At 36.3% G+C, this 27,124-nt stretch overlaps 1 protein-coding gene and 1 long non-coding RNA gene across 6 annotated transcripts; one reads left to right on the forward strand and one right to left on the reverse strand.

The window, feature by feature from the left end:
* The first annotated feature begins 6,950 nt into the window (after positions 1–6,950).
* LOC109120771 (uncharacterized) lies at positions 6,951–7,724 on the forward strand. The gene is made up of 2 exons (XR_002028198.2): positions 6,951–7,278; positions 7,615–7,724. It is a non-coding gene; the product is annotated as an uncharacterized lncRNA (long non-coding RNA).
* Positions 7,725–18,487: 10,763 nt separating this feature from the next.
* On the reverse strand, positions 18,488–22,688 carry LOC101251007 (guanine nucleotide-binding protein subunit gamma 3). Of its 5 annotated transcripts, none has more exons than XM_010325696.4 (7): positions 22,497–22,688; positions 21,907–22,084; positions 20,431–20,483; positions 20,257–20,301; positions 20,112–20,156; positions 19,119–19,214; positions 18,488–18,921 (listed from the first exon to the last, which is right to left on the reverse strand). In XM_010325696.4, the coding sequence occupies exons 2-7, from the start codon at positions 22,039–22,041 to the stop codon at positions 18,570–18,572; spliced, it is 726 nt and encodes a 241-aa protein (XP_010323998.1). In that variant the 5' UTR covers positions 22,042–22,084; positions 22,497–22,688; the 3' UTR covers positions 18,488–18,569. The 5 variants fall into 5 exon arrangements, with proteins under 5 accessions (XP_010323998.1, XP_010323999.1, XP_004243703.1 ...); XM_010325697.4 differs by lacking the exon at positions 22,497–22,688 and adding an exon at positions 22,202–22,341; XM_004243655.5 differs by lacking the exon at positions 19,119–19,214.
* Between the last annotated feature and the right edge of the window lie 4,436 nt (positions 22,689–27,124).

Consider the following 27,124-nt stretch of genomic DNA (forward strand, 5'->3'; position numbering starts at 1 on the left):
AAGTCCTTAACATGTATGCACGTAGTTAGATCAATTAGTTTACGGGTCTAGCAGACCACCCATACCACTTGAACTCAATGTCCTCATCGAGACTATTTTAAGACAGTCCTCGATTTGAGCATCAAACTGCCATAAGTCTTTCGCTTTCTCCCAAACTGCATCAACTGCACTCTTGCCTTTCCAGTGAACCAACAATTCTGTCTTTCTATTCTTCTTACTTGTGCCCAAAACCCGGTGATCAAGGATCTTCTCAATTTCAGCATCATACTGTGTAGGTACTGATAGAATAGCCCTCTTTGACCTATTTCTGTCCGGATCATCTGCACCTGCAAAGTAAGGTTTCAAGAAACTCACATGGAAATTGGGATGAATTTTCAACCTTTCTGGTAACTTTAATCTATAAGCAACTTCGTCCACTCGTTTCACCACTTCGAATGGACCATCATATTTAGAAATCAAACCCCGAGGTCTATTCTTACTTACAATCTGTTTCCAAATTTGTGGAGTAAGTTTCAGTAACGCTTTGTCACCCACATTGAACTCAACTGAGCGACGATGTTGATCAGCATACTTCTTCATGCGCCGCTGAGCCTTGCGCAAGCTATCTTATGCTTCAGATAACATTTCAAGTCTGTCCTTTGCAACCCTGTATGCTGCTGGACACTTTTCCTGATTTTTAGATTTGGCAACATCTAGTGGCGTCATAGGGTGTTTGCCTAAAACGATTTCAAAAGGGCTCATTTCTGTTGCAAACAACTTGTGCAGATTATAGCAGAACTACGCAGTGTCTAACAATGTCACCCAATTTCGTTGACTCGCTGTCACATAGTGCCTCAAGTATTCTTCCAACAAGTGATTAATTCTTTCCATCTGTCCATTTATTTGTGGATGATTCGCAGTAGAAAATTTTAACTCAGTGCCCATCATATATTTGTAGAACAAGTCAGCGGCAACTTCAAATGAACATAGTTCAGGTGCAGAAACAAAAACAGAATATTTTTGAAAACCTGTCAACTACCACCATGATAGATGCTTTGCCATCTACCTTAGGGAATCCAGAAATGAAATCCATGCTTACTGATAGACATGGCCTTTCAGGAACAGGCAACGGTTGCAACAAACCTGCTTCCTTCTTATGTTCAGTCTTGTCAACTTGACAAACATGACAAGTCTTGACGTATGCCTCTATATCGTCTTCCATTTTTTGCCAAAAATAAACACGAGACAGTAAGGCTAACATCCTTTCAACACCTGGATGTCCATCCCAAGCCGAATCATGCGCCTTTTTCATTAAGTCTTTGCGCAATCTACCTTGGTTTGGTACAACGATCCTCCCCCCCTTTAAAATAGAGCAGACCGTCCTCGATCCAATACCGTCTCATTATGCCATCTTGCACTTGACCCATCCATTTAACATACAATGAATCATTTGCAGCACACAACCTGATCTTATCATAGAAATCAATTTCGAGTTTTGAAATTGAATATACTACAACAAATACTTCTGTTCTACTCAGCGCATTAGCAACCGGGTTGTGTTTTTCTGGCTTATGTTTCCACATGAAATCATATTCTGCCACAAATTCTTGCCACCGTGCTTGTTTAGGACTCAACTTTTTTGGTGTCTTGAAAAATGTATTTGCTACATTATCAGTTCTTACTACAAATCGAGTACCTAGGAGATAAACTCTCCAAACCTGCAGACAGTGTACCACCGCAACCATCTCTTTTTCATGTGTTAAGTATCTCTGTTCAGCATCATTCAATTTCCTACTTTAAAAGTCCACAGGATGACCTTCCTGCATTAATACACCACTAATTGCTTTATTTGACGCATCAGTGTGCACTTCAAATGGTAAGTGTGCACTTCAAATGGTAACTCAAAATCACATAATTTGAGTATTGGTTCAGATGCAATAGCTTCCTTCAAATTTTGAAATGCTTCATCACATCGTTCAAACCAAACCCGCTTCGTATCCTTCTTCAACAAGTCTGTCAAAGCTGCTGCCCTTTTTGAGTAGCCAGCAATGAATTTTCTATAATAGTTAGCCAAGCCAAGAAACGACCTCAAATCCTTCACATGACGAGGTGTCTGCCAATCAACAATGACTTGCACTTTCTTAGGATCCATTCGAACTTGGTTTTTACTAACAAGATGCCCCAAAATTTTTATCTCATGTTGAGAAAACTCACACTTTTCCATCTTAACATAAAGTGTGTATTTTCTCAATTAATACAGAACCAAACTTAAGTGATTGACATGTTCCTCCAATGTTCGACTATAACTGACAATTTCATCTAGATAGACAACAACAAAGTCATCAAGATAGTCAAACAATACATTATTCATTAAGTTGCAAAATATTGTCGGAGCATTAGTTAGTCCAAATGGCATTACAAGGAATTCATATGAACCATATCTAGTTACACATGTTGTTTTTGGTTCATCACCTTCTGCTATCCTAACTTACCAATAGCCTGCCCTAAGATCAAGTTTTGTGAACCAGCATGCCTTACTCAACTTGTCCATCAAATACTGCACCAATGGAACCAGATATTTATTCTTTACAGTTGCTTTGTTCAGCGCCCTGTAGTCTACACACATTCGCATCGTCCCATCCTGTTTCTTTTGAAAAAAAAACAGGGGCACCATATGGAGCCTTAGATGGCTGAATCAATCCAGCATCCAATAACTCGTTCAATTGTTTACGCAATTTAGTCAATTCCTTAGGAGTCATACGATAAGGAGCCTGTGCAGGAGCAACCGTACCAGGAAGCAACTCAATTTTATGATTGATATCTTCCTTGGTGGTAAATTTTTTGGTAATTCAGGCAGCATAACATCAGCATACTGTTTAAGCAATTCAGCAACACAATCAGGCACTTCCATCTTAACATCAGGTTTCACTCCAACCAAGGCAACAAGTATAGTGTCATCACCCTTCTTTATCCCTTTGTCGATTGACATTGCAAACAAGAACATTCCTTGTCTTTCTTCTTTGCAACTTTATTAATGTTCCCAAATGGATGAACTCCTTTAAGAAATCCAGCATTGCTTCCATTCATGACCATCACACCATCTAAGTGAGAAAAAAGAACAAATTGGAATTTTCTTAGAAAATCAATCCCAAGTATGATCTCAAATTCACCAAGCGGCATCACCATCAAATTATATTTTCCCACCCAATTTTCAGTCTACATAGACACACCATTAGCCATACCCACAATGGCCTGTGCCTTAACATTGACTGTTTTGACGTAGGAAGGGCTTTTAGATAACTTCAGCCCCTATTTTGTAGCAATTTTCACATCTTCAAACGTATGAGTGACTTCTGTATCAACCATTGCCATCACACGTTGTTCTTTCACTGTCATTTCTATATGAATTAGAGAAGCATGAGGATTCGAAGTACTAGATGTTTCTCCAACATTATTAACCCACGTAATATGAATGAAGGACAATCCCAATGAATTTGCCATTGCAGCCACGATTTCCTCATCTTCCTCCCTTTGATTCATATTTCCAGCAAGCAAGCGTTTACTTTTTCCCGATTTGGACAAGACTTGGCCAAATGATGACCGCCACAAGTCCAACAGCCCTTAGAATTACCATCTTTGTTCTTTGGTTTGTCTTTTCCATCCTTCATTTGTGCCTTTCCTTTGTCATTTGTACAGTCCTTACGACTATCCTTTTTCCATTCCCCTTTCTTATCATTCATTTTCTTAGTTTTTGAAGAAGAGGGAACATCCACCAAAGGACGAGTTGTTCGAAAATCAACCGACGAATCTGCAGCAGCAATTGCTCCAGGCAGATCTTTAACATTTTGCCTCCGAAGTTCGTTTTGAGCCCTGCCTTGCATACCTGAAATGAAGTTGTGTAAATTATTCTCATCAGACATGTTTTGAATGTCTAACATCACAGAGGTGAATTCTTTAATGTATTCCCTCACCTTACCAGTATGCCTTAGCCTTATCAACTTATCCCTTGCAAGCCAAGAGGTGTTGCTAGGAAGAAATTGATCGCACGTTTCTATTATTAACTTATCCCACGTATCAATTCTCGAATGACCAGCACTTTCATCATTTGCATTTCAAGTTCTCCACCAAATTTTAGCATCATCCTTCAAGTACATTGTGGTAAAGTTTAACTTGTCAGCGTCAGACACCCTTGCAGCAGTAAAATACTGTTCCATGTCCCAAATGAAATTTTCTAGTTCTTTAGCACTTCTTGCACCACTAAAGGCTTTAGGTTCTGGAATTTTAACCTTATATGATTCAACACGATTTGAACTCAATGTAGCCACAACCCGACAAAATACAACGATCTCTGCACGGATGTTTTCATTCTCCTTCTACAGTGCCTCAAGTTGTTGTGTAGTTGTGTTACGAAAATTCAAGATTTCAGTGATGTGTTTATCAACATTCTGTCGATATACATCAATCTCCCCTGAACTTTCTCAGCGTTAAGTCTCAAATCAATGACTGGTATCAACAAATCCACAAACAAAGGATCTCCCAGAGTATCATCTGTAAACCCAACGAATGCTTTGATTTTTTGTGTCAGTTCCCACAGTTCTGCGTTTTTCACCATTGTTCAACTGCTCTCTGATACCAATTGAAAGAGAGTCGATTTATTTTTACCGAACACCACCCTAGGCAGTCTTGCAAACGCCTGCAACACTCAGCCTATCTTACTCCCACAAATTTGACTAAGTATAGAAATACTTTAACAGCAAAGTTAAACAACAGACAGAATGTACAGGAACTTGTCCCAACCTTTATTAATCTTATAATTAATACAAAGGGAAGGCTTCACGAATTTTTCTAAGACCAGAAACACACTCTATATCCTTAAACGAAATTTCCACCCTTATAAAATTTCTGCACATGGCAGTTACATGTAGCAGTTACAAATGACACCTCTCCGACACTTGTCATCACAGGATTCAAACTAAGTTTCCAACAACTATATTTCTAACAGATAGAATCTAATTCAAATTACTTCCTTATCTACACGAAATATTAATATTCTAACACTTAGAATATTTCAGGCTACATTCCAACACTTGGAGTATTTTAGCCAGCTTCCAATACTTAGAATATTTTAGCTGCCCTCCAACACTTAGTTTTATTTCAGCAATTTACGTGAAATGCCTTTGTTCTTGCCATCATCAAGTCTTCACAGCTTTGCCTTGTCAAGCCAACACGATGCCTTGCCGATGACTCTAGCCCGCACGTAAGCCTTGCATGTTCAAGTTTCCTTGCCAACACCCAAACACCTTGAACGTGTGTTGCACTGTTTTGCCCCCATTCATGTCAAGACCAATGCCCAAGTCATTGACATGTCTGCACGTAACTAGATTAAGTAATTTACGGGTCTAACACCACCATACCCTATTACAATCCATATTTATATAATTACAAGTGTGCAAGGAAATGTGCACTATGCAGGAAATGATTAGTTTATATGAAATGGGCTTCAAGAATGAGTACACACTATAAAGAAGTGTACAAACTAAATGCTACATACCATGTATTATAGCATCATATACATAATTATATTATATTGTATGTATCATGACTATAATTATAATTAATACAAATTTGAGTGTTATAGAAACTAATTAATCACTTCTTTCATTATTGATGCAAATTTATTTTAATCTATTTTGAATTTAATTGTCTCTTATTTGTAATCACAAACATATGTGATGAAAGCTACTGAAGCTGAAAAATCCTTCAATTTTCTTTATATTGACAAAGCAACTTCTAAATATAAATTATATGTAATATTATGTTATTCTTTTTGGGCCACATTATTTACCATATGTTTTGATAGGAAAATTACATAATTAAACATACTTCACTATCATACATTCTTTATTATTTATACTATCAAAATATTACATATCTTACTACTAATTAAGAGTTTCCTATTACATATTGAGAAAGATACACTTAGATACATGTATTTTTCCTACCACACACACTAAAATAGAGAGAGAGGTGAACAAGATTTGTTATGTATCTTGGATACATTCAAATCATACTAGACACATGTATATCTATGTATTTGGTGTGACTCACATGTATTTGGGATATCAAATACATGAGAGAGTGGCGAGGGAGATGAGAGAGAGGTGAGTTATTTGTTGAGCTACTTGGATACAATGTATATAGAATAAATTACACCTTATTTTGATCTCAAGTATTCCGAAATTAATGTATCTGGACATATCTAAACGTGTCTAGACACACCAAAAATTAGTAAGATATGTAATTGCAAACTAGTGTATATCGAATTAATTAACCTTTAAACTAGAGGAATTTATGTAAGTCCCGTTTTTGTTTACATGCCTCTTGAGAAGGTATGTGTTTTGACTATCATATCTTTCTTTATTATTTTTAGTCATTAAAATATTAATCATTCTTTATTTTTAATAATTAAAATATTAATCATTTTTATTTTTAATATCATTAAAACTAATCATTCTTTAATAAATAAAAAGAAGTTTAATCTAAGCTATTACAATATTGGAGTATAAATATATGTCCATCCCTTAATTTTTCATGCTAACAAGTCAATGCTTGTTATTTTCGAAAATTAGTAATTAAGTCATAATATCTAATATATTTAGTTAAAATAACAATTTTTTAAAATATTATTTAAAATGTCAGAATGATAATATTTTAGAAAATAATATGTATTCAGATTTGAGTTTAAATTGTATCCATCATCAATCTACACTTTTTTACACCGATTCATACTTTTAAGGCAAGTTTCTTTTTTATTATTAATATTTTTTATTTTATAAAATATAAATATCAAATATATTAATATAAGGTAATTAAAAAATTCTAGTTTTTTTATATCCATTAATTTATGATTCTCTTTCCTTACTAAATGAAATTATCATATCTTTTACCATTCACAATACCAATGAAGCAAATTGAAAGCATCCACCATTGATACAATTTAAAGAGACATTACTACCAATCATCAAAATTTCTTTGTTTTCTTTCTTAATAGAGTTACGTGAATTCTTGCTCCTCTTTCTTGGAATTTCACTCTTCCCTATTAATCTAATACCCAATAAAATTTCTTTTTCACGTTTTCACGCCCACCTTTCATGTGCTAACACTTTTTAATGTTTCCATATCTCTTTCTTGACGGTGCTCACAAATTGGTCATCAAAATATTTATTTTAATTCAAGAAATTTTCTCCATCGTTAAACAAAATCTCTTTATTAATTAAAGTTGATTTCTCGATTGGCAAGGTAATTTTCATTATTTATTTAGATTTATTTTGATTTGATGTTTAAGATCACCGATAATGGTATGTATTTCAGATTCTATATATTACAGATATCAATATCACTTTTATGATTTATATTTCGCATTACACATATTGCAGATTTTTCGTTAATATTTTTTTTTATGCAAGTTTGTTTACATGATCATCTAATATTTATGCATCTCACATTTTTAGTGGATTAAATAAATTTTTTTTGACTTTTTTTATTTAGTTTTAATATTTCAAATTTATTAGAATCTACAAATTCATTCATATTTTTATTTTGTTTGATTTTTAATATATTTGTATTTGCTTTTAGGATTTTAGATTCGGGGAGAACATATGTATGTCTACAATGTATGAATCAACACTTTATTTGTGTATTCCATTCTATCTATATATCAAAAAGTTTTATATTTTTTATTTTTACATTGTATTTCAATCTCAATTAGTATACCGACATGTTTGTATTTTCTTCTTAATTTTATTTTGTTCTTAATTGTATTTGTCCTAACTGTATGCTAACAACTTTATATTTTATTGGGTATCCATTCTGTATTTCAATCTCAATTTCTATGTGAACAAGTTTGTATTTCTCTTTGATTTTGTATTCTACCTAATTGTATACTAACAGGTTTTGTATTTTATGTGCCTACTTTACCTTTCAAAGTCACTTTGTATTTCAAATGAATAGAGTATTTCTTGTATATTCACAATTTTTTTGTTCAATCTCACTTTGTATTTATAACTTTGTATATTCATCTCATTTTTGTATTCATATTTCAGCATATAGTTCATGATCGATTAGTTTGTATTTTACCTTTCAAATTCACTTTATATTTCAAATGAAGAAATATTTCTTTTTGTATTCACAACTTTATATTCAATTTCACTTTGTATTTATAACTTTATATTCTCATCTCACTTTTTTATTCATATATTGTTGTATTCAACTTATAGTTCATGATCGATTAGTTACATTAACTTAATGGGATTCAAACAGAAAAAACAACTACTAAACTATAACAAAAAACAATTTCATTCGTTTTTTACATCATAATTTGGATACAAAATATTCGAAAAAAACTATAAATCTCAATACATACAAAGATTTCACTGATTCAATTAGAAAAAAAAACACTCTTGCACTCTACATATATGATATCTCATCCAAACAAATAAAAAAATCAAAAAAAAATACTTGAGTTTTTCAATTATTCACTAGATGTGACACATTTATGGTCGTCAATTTTGAAACATTATGTTTCAAATATATGTTGTATTCAACTTGAAGAAGCTTTGAAAGATACCAGATGAATGATTCGGAAGACAAACTAAATTATTTTAATTATTTTTCTTATGTTTTTAAGAAGAAAGCAAGAAAAAAAAAACACTCAACAAAGGATGACTATTATTGCTCTTTTCAAAATGTAACTAATTTCTGTTTAAAATCCTTTTTGCCTTTTTTGAATTTTTTTGTTGTAACGACCTGTTTAGTCGTTTTGAGCAACAGACTTCAACTCTGGAAAAACTGGCAGAAGCGACGGACCCCACGACGGACCGTCAAGGGCACGACGAACCGTCGCAGGGTCTCGTTTCAAAACACTTAGAAAATCTGAAATTGGGTACTGAAAATCGACTATCTGAACTTCGTAACGGAGTGGCAGGACGGACCGTCACATGCCATTCACCCAAAATCAAGTTTCTGAACTATGCGACGAACAGCAGGACGGACCGTCGCAGGCGCGACGGCCCGTCACAGTTTGCATAATCCCAGTTGGAGTCAGATTTCTGGTTAAGTTTTAAAGGGGCGTTTTGGACTATTCCTGCTATAATTATATATTTCGTGGGTTTATATTAATAACTCAAATTCTTGGGGGTTAAAAGAGGTACCCTTAAGTTAATTAGTGGGGTATTATTGCCATCCTTTATTCTTAATTATATACTAATTAGGGTAAAAGAAAGAGGGTTTGAATAAGAAAACAGAAAGAACAAGAAGGGAGAGAAAGAACCGATCGAGAGAAGAGGAAAGCACCAAGCTTTGAGGATTAACTTGCTTGATTTCAATTCTTCGGTGGAGGTAGGTTATGGTTTTCATGCTATTCGTAGTAAACTCTTAATAGCGAATGATAGGTGTTAGTAGTATTGTAAAACCTTCTATATGTTTAATTGTATGCTTGCATGAATGATGTGATTATGTAATTGTAAATAAATAAGCATGATGAAGCTATTGAATCCCAAATCTTGAAAAGAAACCCTAATTTACTTTGTTAATGATGATGCCTTGGTATAAAAGAAGGCTTGATGAACGAAAGTAGTGAGATTAGGGATCGGGTGCCACGTTCCGGTACCAGGATAGAATATGGATCGGGTGTCACGTTCCGACACCAGGATAGAATATGGATCGGGTGCCACGTTCCGGTACCAGGATAGTATATGAGGATTGGGTGTCACGTTCCGACACCAGGATAGAATATGGATCGGGTGCCACGTTTCGGTATCAGGATAGTATATGAGGATCGGAGTGTCACGTTCCGACACCAGGATAGAATATGGATCGGGTGCCACGTTCCGGTACCAGGATAGAATTGAGGATCGGAGTGTCACGTTCCGACACCAGGATAGTATATTGAGGAGCGGAGTGTCACGTCCGACACGAGGGGAATAAAGATAATGAATCTTGAAATATGTTAATATATCCAATCTAATAGACTAAATTCCCAAATGAGTATGATGAGGAGGTGTGAGTCCTCATTGATGTGCTTGGTGTTGTAACAAAGGGTTATGGTAACTGTAAATGCTGCATGCTAAGGATATTAGTTGATTTTATGATATTGCTTAATACATACGGTTTTCTATTTTGAGTTGGCCGATGATATCTACTCAGTACCCGTGATTTGTACTGACCCCTACTTTTATGTTTTCTTCTTGTTTATTTGTGGAGTGCAGAAAACGTGCCGTCGTCTTCGACTCAACAGTAATTCAAGCCAGTCTTACTACATCGGAAATTCAGGGTGAGCTAATGCTTCTAGCTTGGACTGGATCTTCTTCTTCAAGTCTTGATGCCTTGAACTTCCGGCATGGACTAGCTTCTTATGTATATTTAGCTTTTAGAATACTCTTAGTTTAGTCATTTGATCGTAGATGTTCTTGTGATGATGACTTCTAGATTTTGGGAATAATAATAGTTATTGATTTTATTAATGAATTTAAGTCTTCCGCATTACTTTATGTTGATATTACATTGAAATGTTAAGGTTTAGATTGGTTGGTTCGCTCACATAGGAGGGTAAGTGTGGGTGCCTGTCGCGGCCCGGATTTGGGTCGTGACAAACTTGGTATCAGAGCATTAGGTTCGTTGGTCTCATCACACAAGAACGAGTCTAGTAGAGTCTTAAGGAATGGTAGGGGGACGCCTTTACTTTTCCTTGAGAGGCTATAAGACTTTAGGAAAATTCCATTCTTTCTTTCTTCTTTCGTGCTATTACTTGGGTCCAATTGGTATCTAGGTGATACAAATTGGTATATGACCATCTTCACTCTATTTCGCAGATGGTTAGAACTAGAGCAACGACTACGCCAGCATCAACACCAACACCGGCCAGACAAGAAACAACTGAGCCAGCCACTGGGGCTGTGGCTCAAGGAAGAACAGCGGCAAGGGGCCGTGGTAGAGGTCGTAGGAGGACGTCCTCTAGGGGAAGAGGACGAGCGCCTAGCCCATCTGATACTAGGCAGTGACTCCTCCACCGACTGAGGAAGTAATAAGAGAAGGGGAGGATGGGGAAACTGAACAAGTGCAGAATGAGGGATTGCCACCCCAACCTACCCCAGAGATGATCAATCAGGTTTTGGCTTATCTTAGCGGGTTATCTGATCAGGGCCAGACACCCCCAGTGTTTTCTGCACCAGCACCTCAGGCTCCGGAGGTACAACATGCGGCTACTATGGCTCCCCGCATGGATGTTCCATTGGAAATAGGCACGTTTCCACGTCTGACTACTGGGCCTATAATGACAAATGATCAGCATGAACTTTTCAGTAAGTTCTTGAAATTGAAACCTCCAGTCTTCAAGGGTGCGGAATCTGAGGATGCTTACAATTTTCTGGTTGACTGTTATGAGCTACTACACAAGATGGGTATAGTAGAACGGTTTGGTGTTGAGTTCGTGAGTTATCAGTTTCAAGGGAACGCCAAAATGTGGTGGCGGTCACATATTGAGTGTCAACCAACAGAGGCACCGCCTATGACTTGGGCCTCATTCTCTAGCTTGTTTATGGAGAAGTATATCCCCCGAACTTTGAGGGATAGGAAAAGGGATGAGTTCTTGAGCCTAGAGCAAGGTAGGATGTCGGTCAATGTATATGAGGCTAAGTTTCGTGCATTATCCCGGTATACCACCCAGCTGTGTTTCAGTCCACAAGAGCGAATTCGCCGGTTTGTGAAGGGGTTGAGGTCAGAATTGCGGATTTCGGCCTTACAGATAGCGGCAACGGCAAAATCCTTCCAAGAGGTGGTAGACTTTGTGATAGAAGTGGAAGGAGTGAAGCCAGACGACTTCACCCCGACATCGACATCAAAAAGGTTTCAAAAGGGAGGTGAGTTTAATGATGCTTACACTAGAGGACAGGGTTCGGGAAGTTACTCAGTCTGACCAATTCAGTCTTCACTACAGACTGTAGTTGGGGGTCCACCTCCGACCGGTCAACACTTCTCTGAGAGACCTATGCATGAACCCAGAGAGTGCTATGGATATGGGGAGATTGGACATATTAAGAGATATTGTCCAAAACAGAGTTACAGACCTCCAAATGTTAGAGGTAGAGGTGGTCATGGCAGAGGCCGTTATTCTGGAGGACGTGGTGGTCGAGGAAATGGTGGTCACCAAAACGGCCGAGGTGATGGGCAAACTGGAGCCACTACATCACAACAAGGTAGGGGCAACGGACAGACGAACGATAGGGCCCATTGTTACGCTTTCCCTGGGCGGTCTGAAGCAGAGGCATCTGATGCTGTCATCACAGGTAATCTTTTGGTTTGTGATTGCATGGCTTCTGTATTGTTTGATCCTAGATCCACATTTTCTTACGTATCTTCCTCGTTTGCTAATGGTCTAACTTTACATTGTGAATTACTTGATATGCCTATTCGTGTTTCTACTCCGGTGGGTGAGTCTGTGGTAGTTGAAAAGGTGTATAGGTCTTGTTTGGTGAACTTTGTGGGGAGCAACACTTATGTAGATTTGGTTATCTTAGAAATGGGTGATTTTGATGTAATTCTGGGTATGACTTGGCTTTCTCCGCAATTTGCGATCTTGGATTGTAATGCTAAAACGGTGACGTTAGCCAAGCCTGGGACAGATCCGTTAGTGTGGGAGGGTGACTACACTTCCAATCCGGTGCGTATCATCTCCTTTCTTCGTGCTAAGAAAATGGTTAGTAAAGGGTGTTTATCTTTCTTGGCACATCTCAAGGATGACACTACCCAAGTGCCTTCGATTGAGTCGGTTTCAGTAGTCCGTGAGTTTCTGGATGTGTTCCCTGCAGATCTTCCTGGTATGCCACTAGATAGGGATATTGACTTCTGTATCGATCTCGAACCGGGCACACGCTCCATTTCTATACCCCCTTATAGAATGGCTCCCGCAGAGTTAAGAGAGTTAAAGGCACAACTTCAAGAGTTATTGAACAAAGGCTTTATTAGACCAAGTGCATCTCCTTGGGGTGCTCCGGTTTTGTTTGTAAAGAAGAAGGATGGGAGTTTTCGAATGTGTATAGACTACAGACAACTAAACAAGGTAACCATAAAGAACAAGTATCCTCTTCCCCGTATTGATGACTTGTTCGATCAGTTACAAGGTGCTTGTGTCTTCTCTAAGATTGACTTGAGATCCGGTTATCATCAATTGAAAATACGGGCAACGGATGTGCCAAAGACTGCTTTTCGAACGAGGTATGGGCATTACGAATTTGTAGTGATGTCTTTTGGTCTTACGAATACCCCTGCTGCGTTCATGAGCTTGATGAACGGGATTTTTTAAGCCATATTTGGACCTCTTCGTGATCGTATTTATTGATGATATATTGGTATAGTCAAAGAACAAGAAGGAACATGAAGAGCATTTGAGAATGGTATTGGAAATGTTGAGGGAGAAAAAGCTTTATGCCAAGTTCTCTAAGTGTGAGTTTTGGCTAGATGCAATGTCCTTCTTGGGGCACGTGGTTTCTAAAGAAGGAGTGATGGTGGATCCTTCTAAGATTGAGACAGTAAAAAATTGGGTAAGACCTACTAATGTGTCAGAAATAAGGAGCTTTGTTGGGTTAGCTAGCTACTACCGCCGATTTGTCAAGGGATTCTCTTCTATTGCTTCCCAATTGACGAACTTGACTAAGCAGAATGTTCCATTTGTATGGTCGGACGAATGTGAGGAAAGCTTTCAGAAGCTCAAGACTTTGTTGACTACCGCACCTATCCTTACCTTGCCAGTAGAGGGTAAGAACTTCATTGTTTATTGTGATGCATCCTATTCTGGTTTGGGTGCAGTACTAATGCAAGAGAGATTGAATCCATCAAGGTGCAACGGAAGAATCGACCGGTTGAAGAAGCCACTTGGGAGAAGGAGGCAGATATGGAAGAAAGATACCCACATCTGTTTACAGATTCAGGTACTCCTTTTCTCCCTTGTTTTCCTTCTTGTGATCGTTCGGGGACGAACGATGGGTAAATTGGTATCTATTGTAACGACCTGTTTAGTCGTTTTGAGCAACAGACTTCAACTCTGGAAAAACTGGCAGAAGCGACGGACCCCACGGCGGACCGTCGCAGGGTCTCGTTTCAAAACACTTAGAAAATCTGAAATTGGGTACTGAAAATCGACTCTCTGAACTTCGTAACGGAGTGGCAGGACGGACTGTCACAGGTGTGACAGACTGTCACAGGTGTGACGGACCGTCACAGGCCATTCAACCAAAATCAAGTTTCTGAACTATGTGACGGACAGCAGGACGGACCGTCGCAGGCGCGACGGCCCGTCACAGTTTGCATAATCCCAGTTGGAGTCGGATTTCTGGTTAAGTTTTAAAGGGGCGTTTTGGACTATTCATGCTATAATTATATATTTCGTGGGTTTATATTAATAACTCAAATTCTTGGAGGTTAAAAGAGGTACCCTTAAGTTAATTAGTGGGGTATTATTGCCATCCTTTATTCTTAATTATATACTAATTAGGGTAAAAGAAAGAGGGCTTGAATAAGAAAACAGAAAGAACAAGAAGGAAGAGAGAGAACCGATCGAGAGAAGAGGAAAGCACCAAGCTTTGAGGATTAACTTGCTTGATTTCAATTCTTCGGTGGAGGTAGGTTATGGTTTTCATGTTATTCGTAGTAAACTCTTAATAGCGAATGATAGGTGTTAGTAGTATTGTAAAACCTTCTATATGTTTAATTGTATGCTTGCATGAATGATGTGATTATGTAATTGTAAATAAATAAGCATGATGAAGCTATTGAATCCCAAATCTTGAAAAGAAACCCTAATTTACTTTGTTAATGATGATGCCTTGGTATAAAAGAAGGCTTGATGAACGAAAGTAGTGAGATTAGGGGATCGGGTGCCACGTTCTGGTACCAGGATAGAATATGGATCGGGTGTCACGTTCCGACACCAGGATAGAATATGGATCGGGTGCCACGTTCCGGTACCAGGATAATATATGAGGATCGGGTGTCACGTTCCGACACCAGGATAAAATATGGATCGGGTGCCACGTTCCGGTACCAGGATAGTATATGAGGATCGGAGTGTTACGTTCCGACCCCAGGATAGAATATGGATCGGGTGCCACGTTCCGGTACCAGGATAGAATTGAGGATCGGAGTGTCACGTTCCGACACCAGGATAGTATATTGAAGAGCGGAGTGTCACGTACCGACACGAGGGGAATAAAGATAATGAATCTTGAAATATGTTAATATATCCAATCTAATGAACTAAATTCCCAAATGAGTATGATGAGGAGGTGTGAGTCCTCATTGATGTGCTTGGTGTTGTAACCAAGGGTTATGGTAACTGTAAATGCTGCATGCTAAGGATATTAGTTGATTTTATGATATTGCTTAATACATACTGTTTTCTATTTTGAGTTGGCCGATGATATCTACTCAGTACCCGTAATTTGTACTGACCCCTACTTTTATGTTTTCTTCTTGTTTATTTGTGGAGTGCAGCAAACGTGCCGTCGTCTTCGACTCAACAGTAATTCAAGCCAGTCTTACTACATCGAAAATTCAGGGTGAGCTAATGCTTCTAGCTTGGACTGGATCTTCTTCTTCAAGTCTTGATGCCTTGAACTTCCGGCATGGACTAGCTTCTTATGTATTTTTAGCTTTTAGAATACTCTTAGTTTAGTAATTTGATCGTAGATGTTCTTGTGATGATGACTTCTAGATTTTGGGAATAATAATAGTTATTGATTTTATTAATGAGTTTAAGTCTTCCGCATTACTTTATGTTGATATTACATTGAAATGTTAAGGTTTAGATTGGTTGGTTCGCTCACATAGGAGGGTAAGTGTGGTGTCAGTCGCGGCCCGGATTTTGGATCGTGACATTTGTTCCATAATTTTCTCTGTTATTAATTATTTGTATTCTGTCAAATTAATTAAAATAAAATAAATGCATAACTAATTCCTTAACAAACTAAAATAAAGACATTTTTAATAAATAATGAAAATGTTGCTAAGGAATCCAATTAAAAGCTAAAATATTGTTATTTTGAAAATTTTCCTTTCTCTAAATCATATATCTGAAATATATATTATAATTGACTAAAATTTCAGACGTAAGCATATGATTTTCTTGCAATACTATTTTATTTTGTTCAAATTTGAAACATAAGTTCAACGTATCATTTTTTCCATTTATGATTGCTTACATGTGAAATTGGCTAAAATTTCAAGTGGATCTGAAATTTTGTTGAAGAAATACTATTTTTATTTTTCAAATTTTAACGCAAAATATAATCCAAATAAGTTCAAATTTGATATATAAGTTTTATATATTATAAAGAACAAAACTTCAATCATCAACTAATCAAAATAAAGGTATAATACATAAATGTGACTCTTAACTTAGTTTTATCGGTCAACTATGCCCTCCAACTTTGAATATGCACAATTAGACACTTAAGCTTGTGTAAACTTGAACAAGTAGATACACGTGTCCTATATGACATGATACATGTAGGATGCCACATAGGACACAAAGTTGTCATGTAGTGTGTCATGTAGGGCGAATGTGTCTATTTATTTAATTTATACAAGTTTAAGTGTCTACTTGTGCACACACAAAGTTAAGGGTCATAATTGTCAGCTGATGTGGCAATCCAATCCCATTTTTATGTCGAAACGTGGAAACCGATCCAGTTAGTTATGCGGAACATGACAATTTGATTTATCAACACACCACAATCACAAACACAAGTATACTTTTAAGTCATACAATCAAGAGTGATTTTTCATGGCATATAATCATTCGTCTATCTCGTTTACAACAAGTGTGACCAATAATTCAACATTCATATACATACAAGTATCATAATGAATCAAGAGCATGCATACATCACACAATCACAAAATTACAACCATCACCTACCTCGAACCAAACTTGAAACCCTAAGAGTCTTGACCGTTCCCTTTTCGGATTCGTTTCGCTTGTTCTTGGTCTACAACCACCCAATACAATACGGAAATCAATACACATTTACTAACCAAATTTTTAACAATTTCATGAACTCTAGATCATATCCATGATCCCACGTACCCAATTTTGGGTTGTTTCCACCATAGAATCTATAACAAAACCTTTCCCCATTGATATTAACCAATTTTATTACGTACTACGGATCAAAAAAATGAATTCGGAGAATGAAAAACTTACCTTTTGCCTCAAGAATGGTGGAAAACGAGTAGGAGTCACCTGAGGTTTGTTCCTTAGCTCTAAAAATCGAAAAGTGCCCACTAAGGTCGTTTAGGGGTGTATAAATGAAATGACATAATACATAAATAATGCCCTTTAACTTGGTTTCCAATCACATTTATGCCCCTCAATTTTGGGTGTGCACAAGTAGACACTTGAACTTGTATAAAGTTGAACAAATAGACACACATGTCCTACATGTCATTTTTTGTCCTAGTCTTACGTATATTGTGTCATGTAGGACTCATGTGTTTATTTATTTAAAAGCTAGATAGTCAAAATGTCTGTCTATGCATTATGAAAGTTGGAGGTCAAAGTTAAAATTTGAAGCTAAGTTTAGGGTCTAATATATGTATTATGCCTAATGAAATCAAGTCGCGTCTCGCCCGCCATAGCGATGCCCATCCCGCCAAGGCGGCCCCGCCAGCGCGGCAAAAATGCCCGCCAGGGCGGGATTCCCTAGACAAAGCTATCTCAAGAATTCCAAAATCCTCATTTCACAACACACCTCTAAACCATGACACTCAGAAAATACCTTTCATGCTAAGACCCATTTCGGGAGTTCTACACGTTCGAATTCAATTTCGTAAAGTCGTACGAATTCTTTAACGAGTTATCTAATTATGCATGAAATTAAAATTAAAAGTACATCACCCGATTGTTACCAATTTTCCCACACCTCAAAGACTCCGATTTCGTTCAAATTTGGACTAGATCGGTAAAAATTCAAATACTTTGAAAAAAAAATTTCATCAACTTTTCTATAATGATAGAACCCGATAGTTACATTATATTATTCAAATTATACAAACGTGCGAACTGCACAAAATAAAAAAAACCAAGCCATATAATTATAGTTAAAAATAGCTTACAAATTTTAATTAAGACAAACTATAACTTTTTAACTAATTAATTGTATATATTTGTTTATCAGTATAACTTTCCCTATACGAATATGGATTCAATGACTAGAGATTGACATGACTGAGAAATTATTATGTGGGGGAGAAAGTCAGAATAAATGAAAATGAACAAGTAAAATAAAAGGGGTAAAAGAAAATTTAATATGGGTAAAAGCAGGTTGATGCGAGACAGGTTAAAAGTAGAGTATTCTAAAGCTACACAGAGGGGGGACAGGTTTAGTATTCTAATAGACAGATAGAAAGATTCACTTCCACTTTGACATGTATTCTAATAATAATAAAACAAGGAAACTTCAAAACAAATATATTCACAATTTTATAGAGGCAGTTTTGATATAGGAATATTATTGCATGATATAGTATTATGATGACTACTAACATAAGTAGCAAGGGCAGAAGCAGCAGCACTTTTTACAACAAGAAGTACAATTTAACTTTGGACATCTAGGATAAGAACATGAACATGTACATGTACATGGGTTACTACAAGAGGAGCAGCTAAAGCAAGAAGGACATTTTAAGCTACAGCAACTCCATTTGCAGACAGGCTTGCGGCAGCATTTAGACCGTGGACAGGAGAAACATTGACAACAACACTTAGGTATTGAGCAACTGATAGATGGGCAGCAGTTACATAAATTGCAGTTACAGCAGCAGTTAGGCATCTTCATACTAGGACATCGGCACCAGCAACAAATCCACGAGAGATTGAAACATGAAGAGCCACTACAATGCGTAAGAAACTTATGTCAATACGAGAAGCCACAAACTCATTCAATCTATATCTAATTACTTGGGAGCTCCTGTAAACTGAATGAGTCTCATACGACTCAATGAGAAGAGCAGCAAATTTGTTTAGCTCTTGGAAACATGCTAATTTGACTAAACATAGAAAAATATGTGTCTATGTAAAGATGTGTAACCTCTTAATTGTTATCTTCCTTGATGAAAAAATAACACACTTCATCAGAGCTGAGATTACAAGGCTTGAAAACATCTCTCGAGCACATATTTCACGACTGCACCAATGCAGATGAGACTAATTACTCTCTTCTTACTGTAATCTTTCTTTTCCAGTAAGAATTGGCATTATGAAGGCTAGGTACAAAAATATTCAGTATCCTTTTTTTGATAACTATGGTGTCTGAATCTGAGACCGACCTTTTTTTTAAAATCAAAAGAACCCAAGACCTCATAGTGCTCAACCCCACTACATTGACCACCAAGCCATACTCTTGGATACTACAAAAAGATGCACTATAATTGCACAAAAATAATTTCCTACTCTTCATGTTTATAAATAAACCAAAAAATCTCATCCTGAAAGGAGTTCATCACCATAACTAGATTTCATGAAGCTTATGAGCGAAGGAAGGGCACAAACATAATCCATAAAAATATGAATTGTGACCACACCAAAAAACACAATTCCCACCAACTTTGGGTACTACTATTTACCATCTATTTTCTAGCTTATGAGCCACCAATAGTATTCTCTCTCTCTCTCTCTCTCTGAACATAGAGCTTTATTCACTTCTCACAAGTATCCCTAACAGTATGTTAGTACTTAAAATGTGAGAAATAAGCAGCTGTGTTGGATCACAGTTGCAGCTAACCTTGGTTTCTATGTACTCTACTCTTCTAGCTTATGACCCACAGAAATAATATAGTTCTGAACAGTTTATGTGCAACATTTTGCAAATTTCTTACCAGGATGCTAAATTTTTATCCATTAAGCCTAAGAACATTTCATAGTAATGCATAAAAAGTTTCTGATGTTTTAAGTTTTAGTCCTCGCATGCAGTTAATGCCAAGCTAATCACTCCCTGTCTCTTTATTTTTTATATGAATCTCACTTTAATAAAACCAATAACGAATCTCGAACAGCAATGATATTTCAAGCTCAGTTAGCATACCAGAGCCATTTCCAGAAGCAACGGGATCTACGAGTCTTCTTTATTCTGCTACGACGGAAAAAAGGCAATGAGAAGTTGTAAAATATAATACTGAAAATCCACTTCAAGAAAAACTTGTAGAAGTGACAGTTGAATACTATCTTACGTCGGTATAAGAGGATCTGAATGTTCCAATACAAATTCTGTAACCCTGCAAAATTGTCAACATCATTCAATACAGAATCACTTTAAAGGACATACTTAAATTCACTTCACATGACTTCAGTAATACAGAGCATGTGGAATAAATGCAAATGTAGAAAATATGCTCTCTACATACTCTTTACAGGATCGAGAAGCGGGATGAAGACCTTCAATGGATTTCAGTTCTTCCTGCTCAGAAGAATTGGATTGAAATGAGAGCAAAGTGAAATAACTTCATACAAAAATCACTTAAGCAAGACTTAGTAACATTAAAAATACTGCACATTTGTCACAACAAAGTACAGACAAGCTTATGGTAACTATGCAATATTATCTCTAGCATATTGTGGAACATCAAAACGCACCACATAAAATGGACACCTGTATCTCCTTTATCCCACCAAAGAAACTAGAGTACATACTGTCAATGATATATGCGAGGCAAAAATCAAGGTTATTTCGCGACAATTCTTTATTGGTTGTAGGTTAGTTGAAGATGATCCTATAAGTAAGTGTTTTCAAACATATCCGGATCAAATTTTGAAAATGCCTTAAAGATCCAGGGATAGGTCGAGATAAGTAATTATCAACTATGAAGTAAGCTTCTTTTCCATAGATAAAATTCATAAGCTGATGCATTATGATTCCTCCAAAGTGTGAGCACAAATCTAATACCTTTATCCTTTTCTGTGTTTCCCATGTGGAGGGGGGGGACAGGAAGTCTCCAGTCCCCAAGTTCAAGAGGAGAAAGCAGAAAAGTATGGACCAGTTTGAAGAATGAGATTCCAAAGTTTCAATGCTGGGCAGCATTACATGTGCAAGAAGTACAAATTCTGGTGGAAGTAACTCCATTGATATGTTAACAGAAAAAAAAACATGAGGAATCTAAACAGGTAAATATTGCATCATGCAACTTTCTTAAAGCTTGAAGAACCTATTGGATGGGTTGATAAGCTTATAAGCAAAAAGCCATAAATAAGATTTCTTTTGACTTATTTTTGTAACTTACCCTAAAAATAAGTGCTTAGAATTTAGAAACACTTTTTTATTAAACCCAAACACTACCAAACATCTTAAAAGCTATTTTGTCTCTAAAGCACCTAAAATAAGCCAATCAAAACTTTAAGTTATTCCTCCACCAGCAAGCGCACAACTTGAGAAGCAAATGAGCAGACTGAAAGTCCAAGAGCTCTATAAAGAGAATATCTTGGAATTCAAATTAGCATGTCTTTATGACAGTAATTAATCAAAGGGTAAACTGCTCAGAGTTCAAATTGTGTACATGACAGTACATTCTGTGCATCTAGTCACTGGTTTAGCATAGTGGCATGAGGCAACAGTGAAGGTTAGATATACTCCATTTGATATCCCAGCAAATCCTAAATCAAACAAAGATTCAGCCCTTAATTAAGCAAGCAATGTACTTTTTGTTTCCCATCTCAAGACAAACATGAAAAACTAAAAACAAGGGCTAAGTAAGAGATGGTCTAAACATTTACCTCAAAATAGGGGTTTACAGAACACAACAGTAAATTGATTATAAAGAAGAATGACATGAGAATTTTAAGTCAACAGAAGAAAACTGAGAGTTGAGAATAGGCACTAAAGTCACCTCAAGAAAGCCAATTTCTCTTTCAAGCATTTGAACTTTAGCAAATTCTCGACGCTTTCCATACAAATCTGGATACTGAGGTGGTGATTTTGGGCGGGGTGGCGGCATAGATGGCATTGAACCAGCCCCTGCCATTTCCCCCTTTTTCTTCACTTTGACCAAAGCTGTTTTTGTTTCCCTGTTTCAACATACAAAAGGGTTTCTCCAACTTAGAATCTTGCAAAATACAATGAATTTACTAAATAGTAGTAGTTTTTCAGAAGTTGCAAATGGGCAAACACCAAAGGACACCTACAGAGTAATAATATTGATAGTTTCAGACTTTCTAGTACAATAGTGGTTATGTCTTGCTGACAAATGCTAAGTTTTTTTCTTTCCTATTTTCACACACACAAGAAACTAAACCACAAAAAAAAAAAAAAAAATTTACTGACTAATGTGAAGAACCAAAGAAAAGAACAAATGCTAAATGCTTGTTGAATTTACTCCGCTCATGCAAAAATTGAAGTTTTCATTAAATGGGTATCTCTAATAAATAAAAAAGATTGAATCTTTGTAAGTAGATGAGCTAAAAAGGGTGTAATAATTACTCTTATTGTGGTGTGATGGGACAAATGTTGTTAATAGATAGTAAAAAAAAGCAGGAATCATTGTAAATTTTTTTTATAGTTGGGTGTGGGTGTGGGTGTGGTATCTAATGGGGGAAAGGGTTGCAGTATTTGCAGAGATTAGCAGAGAGTGGGACTGTAGGTTTTGTTGGGAGGGCCGAAAAGCTTAACGTTAAAGGATTCAGACCGCACGTGACTATCGACTAGGATAGAGAAAGAAAACACTTCATTTTACCTCGTTTTTACAGTAAATCGGGAAATACTTAGGAAACTCCTCCTTACCCCTTTCAAACATTTCATCATATAAATCCCCCTTTTTTTCTACCATCATAAAATTACAATTTTCATATTAGTGATTATTTGTATAAAATTAATTTCAACATATTATGTACTTTTTATCATTGTTTTAGTAATTTCTAGTGTTTTAGGTTGATAACACATAACAAAATCATGAGCGAGTTGTCAAGTGTCACATAAAAACTTAATTGCAGACTGAAGACGTGACAACACGGTATCACAATAAAGTTATAACTAAGAAAATCACAAACAACGAAGAAATCATTGATTGAAGTCTGAGATCAGCCCAAGACTAAGGCCTAACAACTAGCTGCTGCAGGATTGGACGTCTATCTATCTCACCACGCAGCTAATGTCCCAAGCCAATGTCACTCAATATGTCAAAATGTCTCCAACAAGAGTTATGAGGTGCCACCTAGGGTTGAGTCAAACGAAGGAATTACATCCCAAGAACCATTTGCCATTAAGGCAAGTGAAGAGGATGTGGAGGTCGTATCCAAAAATGTCTCTCTTGGTAGAGAGTGGATTATGAAGGTTAATATAGGAATAAACATTATTGAAATCTTTGGCCAATGCTTAGAAAGGTGAAGGACATTCTTGTGTGATTGAGGGGAATATATTCAAGGAGATTGAAAGCATTCAAAACGACTTTGAGTAGCGTTTGTACGCTGAGATCAATCTGAGGAAAATTGTTACATCCTTATACTGCAGCCTCATAGAGGCATGGAGAATTATCGAAGCCATAAAGGTAAATATGGAGGAGTAAAAGAGCAGGTCAGCATTGGCATGACTGAGATAGACAAGAACAATGTTGTGACATGGGAGTCTAAGATCGAGGAGAACTACACAAACAGTTCTCGAAGAAGTTCATGATGCACGAGAGTAAAAAACTTCTTGACACTAGAGAACTATTTCAGGCATAGAAAGGTTAGGGATGACGAATATCAATATCGTAATATTGTACCTATCAGAGACAGAGACTGTCATGATATGGGGGAGGAGAAAATGGTTGGTGCGAGGAGATATGTCTATGCACTATTAGCATGTAGGATTCGTTCAAGACTGAGCTCAAGTGTCAATTTTTCACCATCCTTATGATCCAAATTCCCAACCTTACGAATGATAATTTATTGTTTCAGTTTACGGACAGATTGTGAAATTGGGCTAAACAGGAACTGCAACGTCGATAAGTCACGAATATACATCAAGTAATGGTGGAGGCTGAGTCTTCGATGGATTTTAAGTATGAAAAAAAATCCAAGAAGTCAAAAGGTATCAATATAAAATCAAAGAGACTTACCAACAACGGATCAAGACTCAAGATACTAACAAGCGTGATTCTAAAAATTTGAGTGGACACTAAAGACATGTCGAGAAGAAAGGATGCTACATATACAGAGGGATGCGTGACTTTAGGAATCGCTCTGACTTAAAAAAGTCTCAATGCCATGGTGGGTGAGCAAAAGGAACAAAAGCAAGGAAAGAGTTCGCCGCAACATAATTGGGTATGATATGACTATGTGGAGATATCAAAATACAATTTATCCACCTCATTTATTATGAAATCAGTATATGGATTTCACTATTGACAACAAGCTTGCTCGTGCACTCATGGACAATAGAGTAACTCACAATTTTGTGACCGAAGTCACATTAAATATACTAGAGTTAAAGTTGGATACAACTACTCCCTCCTTATAAATGTCGAGGTTCAAAATGTCCATGGTGTAGCCAATGATATTGGTGTCAAATTGGGTTATTGGAAAGGTATGATGAATTTTTTGTCACAACGATAGACATTTCTGATATTGTTCTAAGACAAAATTTCTTTACACAGTGTCATACTTTAATTGATCCCTACCTCCAACATATCTTGATCATGAAATAAGCAAAAAATTTACATGGTTCTTATAGTGACTATGCTACACAAACAGAGTGAAGCCGAACTTTTTACGTACAGTTAATCAAGAGGCTCAAAAAGTTAGAGCGATTTCATGGTAACTAGGGTGACTTTGGGGAAGGCAATTGTTACCCAGAGACACTACCACCTTGCATAAAAGTTACTTTAAAGGGAAGTAATTTGCCATGCCCAATGATCTACCGGAGTACTTTCCTTCAAGCAGTGACAATGAGATTTTAGGTTATTTTTAAAATGAATTAAGTTTTTCGTCTCTGTCTTGTTCTAATTTTACTATTTTCTGTATATCTTTTATTTTGTTAGGTTGAGGCTGACTGTCTTTGTGGGAATAAACAAGTATCATCACGTCTGTTTTAAGACCATGACACTCTATGTCCCCCACTCTTTTCCATTTTTTTCGTTCCTTTTCATATAAAGGTATAATAGAGGGTAATAGCATTGTCATGGATAAAAAAAGATTGTTTTGCATGATATGAATTGTAAAAATTACTGATCTGGATATAAATCATATTTTCTTAAATGACTTTATAATATCACATCCCTTTTAGCGAAAAGAGTATTTATGAGTATATTTTAATTACCAAATACATTATTTGTATATTATTAATTTTAACGATTATAGTTAAATATAAATTAGTTATTTATAATATTCATTTGAACCTTAACAGTGGTTTGATACTTGGTTTGAAAGTGAGTAATGCATGTATTAGATTCTGCATAAGTAATACCACATTTGTTAGTTTGATAGAAGATAAGTAATTCATTATATTTTTAACGATTCCTTCCAGTCTTTATGTGTAGAAAAATGGTGAAAGAATTAGGCCAAAACTTTTTTGACTAGTAACTTGAAAATCTTAGCCTAGGCCAGTCTCAAATAGAATCTGAGTAAGGCTAGATCTAGGGAAATTCAGAAAGTGGTTGGAGATAACGTCTAAGTTTCTATTGGATATTCTAGTAGCTCGTACGTTAAGGAACTCATAGGGCTTTACAAAGATGAATTCTAGTGAGTAGAACTTCCGATATCAAATTTGAATTGAAAGAATTATTTAGAACGTCAAGTACTTCGAGGACGTGTTGCGAAATGTAGGATTTGAGAAAGAATGTGAGATTCTCCGTGCAAGCCGCTATAACGGAAGACATTCTGTTATGGCAGAGCCAATATAGTTGACATATTACGATGTAATGTAAAGAAAGTCTCAAAATCGTTTATTATTATGCAACTTCATTCTTCGAAAAAAAGAGAGATTTGGGGCTATTTTCCATTTTTTCATCAATCTCTTTACTAGAGGTATGTTAATTGTTACGCTAACCTGTAATTCGATTTTTAAGCCTTAAAATATATGATTGTACTTTCAAAGGCTTGTTTGAGGTAGGTGATGATTGTTTGTTTCTAATGTATGTAATGTTTACATGTTAAATATTTTATAGTATTTTGGTTGTGTAATACTGGCGGGAAAAACATAAGGGATGAATATGAAATGACATCATATTGATAATCGCATGCAATTAACCTGTTTGATTTACTTATGTCTACAAGTTTGGTTGTTCATTGTAAGTGTGATTGTGCATGTTGCTTGTGATTGCTAATTGGCTCAGGTACCATGTCAACATAGATTCTCTAATGGTTGGCTCGGATACCACGACTAGTGTAAATTACTAATGATCGACTCGGGCACCACGCCTTGTATGGGATATCATTTGGTTCACTCGGGTATCACGTCGGTACACTAACAATTAGTGTGTGGGTTCCATGAGAGAATTATTATACGTTATTATGATCATGTGATACTGGCTTTATGTGTTTGTTAAGTCAAGATTAGTGACTAAGAGTCTATATCTATTATGACCTTTTGATATATGTGTTTACTTGTATTGCTATATTTTGATTTAATGTTTACATTTATATCTTAAAATTGGTCATATGATTCAATTAGTGCACTGTAGTTGTGTATTGGTGTTGCTTTTACTCTTTTCTTGTTGAGTACAAAGCATATTCAGGCGGCTGATACGAGACATTGCCTGTGAGACCAGCGAAATCTGAATCCAAAGGTGAGCTACTTCCAAGCTGCTATGAATTCCTCCCAGTCTCTTTGCTCATCTATTCGGGCTCACACATCTCATAGTCCTTAGTTTATTGTTTTCGTCGTTGGGGTTTCGTCTATTTGCTTTAGACACTTTAGAACTTTGGTACTTTGACTTTAAGTTTCTAGGGGTTGTTTCTGCATATTATTTTAATGATAATTGAATAAATTTCTAGAAACTTTACCTTTTTCCATTGAAGCTATTTTTTTTAGTGTTATACATAATAATCTTGCTCCTTAAAATGGTTTGATGGCTTAAGATTAGGGTAGAAATTGATTCTCCCACTAGATCAATGTGGGTGTCATTCATGATT

The sequence above is a fragment of the Solanum lycopersicum genome, chromosome 7, assembly GCF_036512215.1.
Source record: "Solanum lycopersicum chromosome 7, SLM_r2.1".
NCBI lineage: Eukaryota > Viridiplantae > Streptophyta > Magnoliopsida > Solanales > Solanaceae > Solanum > Solanum lycopersicum.